The sequence below is a fragment of the Perca fluviatilis genome, chromosome 17 (assembly GCF_010015445.1).
Source record: "Perca fluviatilis chromosome 17, GENO_Pfluv_1.0, whole genome shotgun sequence".
Lineage (NCBI taxonomy): Eukaryota > Metazoa > Chordata > Actinopteri > Perciformes > Percidae > Perca > Perca fluviatilis.
Window position 1 is genome coordinate 21953789 of NC_053128.1, and position 9078 is coordinate 21962866.

Consider the following 9078-nt stretch of genomic DNA (forward strand, 5'->3'; position numbering starts at 1 on the left):
CAGACATATTAGATTGCTAATGGCCTGCATGGGCTCTGCTTTAATGTACTATGACATAATAGAGCCAATCACAATGTTTGTATACAATAACTTCTGGGTAGGAAAGAGGCTAGCAAAGCAGCACAGTACATACAATCAAGGGGGTAAGCGAGCATCCGAAAAGCGTACCTCCTATGGGGAGACTCTTAGGCTAACAAGCCATCACCTGCCTTTAGCATTCCATTGACTCCCATTCATTTTGGCGTCACTTTGACAGTGAATAACTTTACATCTGAAGCATTTAAAGACTGTATTTGTCCATTCTTTATATCTAAACAAACACGACAATGTATAAAAGGCTCCATTACCTTGTATCTCACGTTATGGCTCCGTAGCAGACATTTTTGTAAAAATAGGCTAACGACTGTGTCATAACCACGCGACTTTCTGTCGCATAGTAGAGGAATTACCATATAGTACAGGAGAAGATCGCAGGCAGTGTCGACTCACATTAGCCGTTTAAGTTTAATCACTAATGTTAACTAGCATTTTAGTTAGCAATAATTAGCCTGTGCCCATGTTATCTCCTTACATATACCTACGCTCTCCGTCTCTGCAAGATTGGGAATGATTGAGATTTCTCTTGGCACAGCTACCAGAAGACTTACAACTTTCAGACAGGTTGCTCACGTCACATCTACGTCGTCAAGCTCAGTTTGAGGCTGTGCAGTAACGCTCAGCTATCACTGGAAAAGTGCCTCTAATTTACTTCACTGGTCTCTGTCGAAGTCTATGGCGTCTACGTGTCCATTCTTTTACTGTCTTTGCATATAATGAGCACAGCAGAAACATCAGATAGGTCGGAGCACGTGTTCAACTATATACGGCAGAAGGAAGGAACATTTATTTATTTACGATATATTATTCATTCACAAAGAAAATTGGTGTCCTTAAAGGAACACGCCGACTTATTGGGAATTTAGCTTATTCACCGTAACCCCCAGAGTAAGACAAGTCGATACATACCCTTCTCATCTCCATGCGTGCTGTAAAGCTGCCTGACGGCTCCAGCGGCATCAGCCCATCACACAACATGCAGGTGAATGGTTCCAGTAATCCTACTGCTCCGAATAAGTGACAAAATAACGCCAACATGTGCCTATTTACATGTTGTGATTTGTAGAGTCACTATATTCTCAGGCGGAAGAAGTACTTGGGCGGAGTGATATGCTCGCAGCAAGCCTGTCTGAGAATATAGTTCCCAGTTTGTTTACTGTTAGAAGATGGCTGTGTCTCATGTTATGTTGTTTTTTGTACACGCTGTGACTCTACAAATCACAACATGTAAACAGGAACATGTTGGCGTTATTTTGTCACTTTTGTCACAATTCGGAGCAGTAGGCTAGTTGGAACCAGTTACCTGCAGGATCTGTGCTGGGCTAAGCTAATGCTGGAGCCGTCAGACAGCCTTACAGCACGCACGGAGATGAGAAGGGTATGTATGGACTTGTCTTACTCTGGGGGTTACGGTGAATAAGCTAAATTATCAATAAGTCGGCGTGTTCCTTTAAAGGTTGGATTTTTCTTCATTTTTTTAATTAAGGCATTAAGATCAAGTTCCAAAAGATGATTTTTTATTCCTCTTTTTAGTCAACTTTATTATGTGTGTATTCACTTGTGTTGAGCACTGTATCTTTAAAGGTTACAGTTACGGCTGACACTGACAACAAAAATAATTTCACAGATTTCACATATCCCCATAATTCAAACCAACTGCCAGTTTTCTACCCAGAAGTGATTGTTCTTGATTGTTGCGCAACATCACAGAGATTGTTAAGTTTCCTGTGGGTCTCCTAGCAACACTGGCCATAATATGTCAGTCCACTGCTGCCATTGGAGATGTCTAGCCAGAGGCAAAAAAATAAATAAATAAAATAAAACGGGAGAAGAAAGAGAGAAGAATTCAAATTTGAGTTTGACTTTAATGCTTTCATTTTTTTCTGACCACACTTAGCGAATACTCACACGTCTTCCACAGACTGGTGATATACAATATAAGCTTTAAAGTTTGCAGCACAGCACATCCCTCCATTTCATGACAGTGGCTGCTATCATACTTCACTGTTTCAAAATGGCCTCCTGACCTTGAGTCATTTGTCATCACTTCTCATATCTGTTGTGAGTCTTTCTTCTCTGAAATGAAAGCCATTACATATTGTTAGCGTTCCTGCATTGTTCATCTTGTCAGTCTGGCCACCGTTTGTCCAAAGGAGGAGGAGGAAGAGGAGGAGGAGGAGGCAGTTTGCTGTAGCAAACAATTCATTGTTTCTTTTAACGTTTTTTGTTTTGCACTCTCCTTTTCTCTAGAAAGGATTTTGATAGCTGGTCATGTAGATTTTTACATGCAGTCAGGATCGTAGCTACCATTCAAGACACTTAGGACAGGTCATGTCTTAGGTATTTTGTTCTGGGAATTTACTAGCAATGAGTATTTCTTAGACATATCATTATAGCCCTACAAAAAACAAACTTTTAATCAATCAAAAATCAATGTGGAGAATATAGATATTGGCACATATTGGGCAATGCAATTGAACATTTAATTAAATAAATGAAATACAAAAAAATTAACAAAAACTTGAGGAGCATTGGGGGAAGTTAGACTCATGACTTCAGTATTTCTAAAATGTTTTCACATTAACATTTAAAATCCTTTGAGACTTGAGTCATTGACTTCTTTGACCACTAGTAGCGCTTTGGAGCAATGCTTGCACAAGTCGCAGCACAAAGTGTTTTGTTTGTATCTCACGCACACGCTTCAAACCACATAGTGTAATTTTTTTAGTTGATTCTTAGCAAAAACCCCTTCGTTCTTTTACAAATATGTACTCATTCATGTGTAAGAGTAGAATCTGACATTCAGAATCATTCAGAATACATACGAGCAACTCGCTCGAATGACGGCAGCCATGTAGCACCTCCATCTTTAAAATACATTAGCCAAAGAGGGACATACCTCCGCCTTTCGACCCTCTTACACCTATTGGCACCGTGACAAATGCAAGGGGAAGATTACTTGCCAGGGAAGCGAAAAAGAGAATTAAAAGGACAACGCGAAAGGCAAAGCAACAAGACCAAAGTTAATATTGGAGCGGCTAGAACAGCTGCGCGTAAACGATGGAGAGAGCTGATTTCGGGTTCGGCCACCGTAGGAGGAAGGGCTACAAAGTAATATTCAGTTGGTTGTCATATACAATTTCACCGCTAGATGGGAGAAATTCTTACACAATGTAGCTTTAAGGACGCTGTACACACTTTTGACTATCGTTTTAGGACTCATTAAGAGTTGGTAGCGGCAATGCACAAAAAAGCACATCAATACACCGAAAAGAAGACTGAAAGTAAACATTGTCGTAAACAGTGCACATTTTTAAAATACGTTAAAAAGTTTTGTGCGAGCTCAAGGATACATGCAGTAGGTTCAGGTGAGACAAACTGGGTTAGGTAGGGTAGAATGTAAACATCATCCTATAATCCTTGTGCAAAGATTCCCAATGTGCACAAATCCCTAAAATAAATCTCTACACTTTTACTTTTACTTGACACCAACTCATATTAGCGCAGAAACTCTGTCTTCAAACAAGAGGAACAGATGGCCCTCAAGTTCATGCTCTGCTTTTGTTTTACACTGAAAAACACGGTTTGAACTGTTCTTTTGTTGTCAAAGCAGCAGTTACACTATCCCAAGGTTTATATCTGGATTAATAAAGTGTTAAAATTGGATGTTATTCTGAAAGGATGACTAATTACCCTCCTCTCTCATTACATCGCTGTGAGTAGCAGGAAATGATAAGCCAATCAAATATTTCTCTGGGCAACTGCAACACTTTGTTAAATGTTTGTTGTGATGCTCGATCTCCTGTCCCTTAATTAGCGATGAAACACAACTTAGACACCAAGAGATAACAGCACACACACACACACACACACACACACACACACACACACATAAGCACACACATGTCTTCAGCTCTGCTTTAATTGGCTACAATTAGTGAAAAGTACCTTATAAAAATATAAGCTACCAAAGAAATGATCAAGTTATTTTCCAGCCAGTGGCAACAATACTGACACCTGAACAAGCCATTCTTTTATTGAAGCTAAGAAATTCTTTTTCCCCTACTGTTTTCATCATCCATTGCTGGCATTTGATTTCATTATCAAAAGAGGCTTGTGGTATTTACCACAAACATACAATTGAATAATTTTATCCTTGTCAGCAGTTGTGTTATTAAGGCAGCTAGATAGATAATATTCACCCTGAGAGATAAAACACTGATGCAGCTCCACCTGGAATGTGATCAGGCTCATTATGAACAACTCTGACAAGCCAAATTTGCAGGCACCACATACAAACAGATGGACAAACAGACACAGAGTGTACTGCCTGATGGTAAAATGGTGGTCTGACTGACAGAGAAATAAACATGGATTAAAAAAAAATTATGGTTAGGTAATTAGGTATTCTGACATGCAGACAGCAGGATAGTAGATAGAGATAGTGCTCATTTAACCATCATTGCCTCAGGCGGCATTAATATTGATTTCATTTAAAAAATTGATGCCAGGTTGAGAGAGCCCATCAAAGATTGTCTCCTGTGTCTGACTGACACACACACACACACACACACACACACACACACACACACACACACACACACACACACACACAAGAGGATGGTGGGATGCTGAGTCAGATTAATCTCCTCATCAAGTTGTTTCACCAATTCATCAGCTGCTGGTGGTGACTCATATCATTCAGGAAACAGCAAAAGGTAGAAGGAGAGGAAAATAACAATGAGATAGAGAGTGGTAGGTAGAGTGGCGGGGATCTGAGGAGGAGACTTGACAGGAAATAGAAAATGGTCTCAACAAACACATCTTATTGCTCGGATCTTTTCCCTCGACATGCAATAAAAGAGGCTGCTGTACTCCCCGTCCCCAGGAAGCTATTTCTGCTTTGAAACAATACAGACAGGAGGTGAGGAATTACTTTTGCTTTGGAAGATGGTTTACACAGATAGTTCAGTTTGATTTGTCCTGAAAAATGAACAAATCTTTAACTTTTGGCCAAAGTTTAATCTGACAACAGTAAAGAAAAGACAAAGTGGTGTTTATTGGCAGTCCAACTATGTGTTTGTGTGTTTACATGAGCACACATCTCTCCGGCTCTGCTGGTTAAACAGACGCAGGCTTTATGGGTGGTGTTGTCGTGGAAGTTTCCTTTTCAGCAGGGGGAAGAGTTTTCAGAGTTTTAGTAAATTGAAACAAATAAGACAGACTGAGAGTAAAACCAAGTTGGGTTTTTGTATTTTATTAAAAAAGATATATTTGCAAATATAGGAGCAACATGATTTCACAAAAGGCCGGAGCCCAGTGTGGAGTCAGTTTCTCAAATGAGTGAACAGAAACAGGGAGTATAAAATTAGGAGGAAAAAAAAAAAAACCCCCGGGGGGGTTATTAGGGGGAAAAATTTTAAAACCAAAAGTGAAAAACTAAAAAAAAACAAAAAAAAACAAGAGACATCTTGGAGACATCTCACCTCATAGATGTTCTATATCTATGTCTCACCTCCTCCCTGTACGACTGTCATCCCCCCAGTTACAGCTAAACTGGCATGAGAAAACTAGAGATGACCTTGTAGCCACTATCTGTTCAGGCAAATATTATGTTCCAGACTGGATGTCTCACAAAGTTAGAATCAAAATCTACATGTGGGAATGAGATAAACTCATAAACACAGCATTTGTGAGGGAATTAAAGTACAAATGAAACATAAAAATATAAGGAATTATGCTTAAATATAATTTTCCCATTACAGTGTTACATGCAACAGCAGGATGAGAAGGTGCAATAAGTTGTTTAAGGTTATGTCAGGCGCCGGTGAGCGTGCCACACACACACACGCACACACGCCAGCGCACTGTGACCACTCCCCATTAAGGAAGGTCAGTTCAATGGCACGGTGTATCACGCCATCCTGTCAGTGAGACAGCAGAGACGTCACACCCCCCACCTCTGCTCCTTCATTAGCGCTTCAAGCCTCGTCTCTATCGCAGCAGCCCATTCACTAGAGTGACCACCAAAAATGACCATTATGAAATGAGTGCAAGAGAGGGGTGACATCTGTGGGTTGTTTACATTCAAAATTGTGTTATATAATATTATACATTATATATATATATATATATATATATATATATATAATTTTAATCTGAGTTACGTGCATCCAGATGTTGTTCTGATAGTCTGGAGTTGCATCTGTGTCTACATATTGCAACTAATAATTATTTGCATTATCGATTCATATGCTGATTATTTTCTCTAATAATTGTTTAACCATTTTGTAAAAAAGAAAATGTCAAAAAATTGTATTTTATGCCTATGATAATTTCTCACAGTCCAAGGTGACATCTTCACGTCTTGTTTAGTCTGACAGTTTAGTCAACAGTTCAAAATATTTAGTTTACTATCATGCATGACAAAGAAAAACATTAACATTAATTTTCTGTTGATCAACTAATGTCTTAATTGACCAATCGTTTAAATAGTGTATATAAAGGCTTCCCAAAGAGGTCAGTAATAACACAAATAAGAGAGGAGAGTGAAAAAAAAAGTGAATTAACGTAATATGCTCAATATGTGTACAAACACAGCTGGTTACAGTAATGACACTTTTCTGCATTCAGTGCCCCTCTTCCTTTATTGTATTGTCTATTTTCACATTAAACATACAGTAACTCACATAAGATCATGCATATATGAAATTGGATCATATTGACAGTAATACAAATGTTTTCGGTTTGTCTTTTCCCAGGGGGATGAAGCCTCAGCAGTACAGGACATGGCAGAGTCACCGGTTGACACCGACCCTGCTGATGCTACAGAGGTGAGACTCCACTAGCAATAGTCAATACATTTATATTTTTTATTTTATATACAATAAAATGTACAGTACAGGCCAAAGGTTTGGACACACCTTCTCATTCAATGTGTTTCTTTATTTTCATGACTATTTACATTGTAGATTCTCACTGAAGGCATCAAAACTATGAATGAACACATATGGAATTATGTACTTAACAAAAAAGTGTGAAATAACTGAAAACATGTCTTATATTTTAGATTCCTCAAAGTAGCCACCCTTTGCTTTTTTTGATAACTCTTCACATCCTTGGTGTTCTCTCAATGAGCTTCATGAGGTAGTCACCTGAAATGGTTTTCACTTCACAGGTGTGCTTTGTCAGGGTTAATTAGTGGAATTATTTCCCTTATTAATAAAAAAGCAAAGGGTGGCTACTTTGAAGAAACTAGAATATAAGACATGTGTTTTCAGTTATTTCACACTTTTTTGTTAAGTACATAATTCCATATGTGTTCATTCATAGTTTTGATCCCTTCAGTGAGAATCTACAATGTAAATAGTCATGAAAATAAAAACGAAACGCATTGAATGAGAAGGTGTGTCCAAACTTTTGGCCTGTACTGTATATAAAGCTAAATTTCAAAGTTAGAGAATGAACAGTTGATGGAAAGATAGACAGTCTAAATATTTTGCAGTCAGTATCAGACAGGGATGGATTTATTGATGAGCCTTAGGTAAAAAAAACCTCTGTGAGAGTGAACAGATTTCACCACTGCTGTATTACAGTAGAATGTGTTAATGTGATGCTTGGATGCAGTCTATGGACCTTAGGACATAAAAAATAAAAATATATCTATATCTATATATCTATACATATATATATATACATATATATATATATACATATATATAATTAGGTTCACATACTCATGGGTAGATTTGTGGTGTTTTTTGTTCTCTTATTAGTCCCTAACTAATTAACAAAATCAGACATTCAACCTTAAATAACGTTCAAATATTTGTATGTCATATGGGATTTGTTGGCAGCTTTCATCCTTAAAGTGTACTAAATTACATACATTTTAGTTTGAAATTTTCTCCCAAAACTTTTTTATATTCTTCCAAACCTGAAAAACAACAAATCAACATTCCTAATTTGGTAAGGGCAAAGACGACAACCTGACAGCAGCTAGAGTAATAAACAAACCATCTTACAAGTGTAACAATACCTCAACTGGTTTACACAGTTGTAATATCATCATGCTGTATAGTGAGGTTTCATTCAAGAACAGTAAATTCACCCGACTACCTCTTGTCCCTCTTCTCTCTCAGGACGACACCGATGACAACTGATTTAGAGCGTCACAATCAAAGATCAATGATCAATGATCAATGACCGAAACATTCCATGTCGCTCTGCCAAGTCCCGTTGTGCCTCGTTTTGGTCCTTTATGGAGTCTCTGCTCAACGTCTGTGTGTGTGTGTGTGTGTGTTTCTGTTTGTGTTGTTACGTATGTCTGTACAGTATATGTGTAAATGTTGTAGAGAAAGAGGGTTGATGTTGTGTGAGTGCGTGAGTGAGTGAGTGTGTGTGTGTGTGTGTGTGTGTGTCTATATGTACTTTTTCTGTCAACTGTGTGACTATGTCAATAACTCAAACATGGAAATATACCACTTCAAGCACCTAAGTGTCTCTATATAAATGAACAATTTACAGTGATCTGTTTGAAATGGAATCGTAATGATATTCTCTATTTTTGTCTGTATACTGTCACTGTTTTTTGCGGTGGACTATAAAGTGCTGAGCTAGTTGTGCATTCATATTGTATTTTTTATGTTATCACTGCTGTAACAAATATGTCATATTGAATGGACTTTTGAAATCCAAGAGCATGTAAAACTACTCAGCTTAACTGCTGTGATATGAATTTATTTGGAGTTCAGTGTTAAATAAAGTGTTTAAAAAAGTGTTGATTACAAGGTTTTGTTCATTTATTTGGATGTTTACATGACAAGAATTCACGTTTTAATTTTGATGAATATTATATGCTAAACATGCTACGCTATGATATTAATCATTGCAAGCGTAAATTAAGACAATGTGACGCCTGACCTCAGCTGCATGTCAAGTCGTCTTATCCCTCTCATTAGCTCATGAGAAAGTAGGACAAAA

At 37.9% G+C, this 9078-nt stretch overlaps 1 protein-coding gene across 1 annotated transcript in view; it reads left to right on the forward strand.

The window, feature by feature from the left end:
• Window positions 1-8877, forward strand: part of LOC120545760 (alpha-synuclein-like) — a 12408-nt gene extending 3531 nt beyond the window's left edge. Inside the window, exons 5-6 of the mRNA XM_039780328.1 lie at window positions 6858-6929; window positions 8238-8877. Of these exons, the coding sequence (XP_039636262.1) occupies window positions 6858-6929; window positions 8238-8258 (93 nt within the window). The 3' untranslated portion in view covers window positions 8259-8877. The remainder of the gene's footprint in view (window positions 1-6857; window positions 6930-8237) is intronic.
• Window positions 8878-9078: the final 201 nt, after the last annotated feature.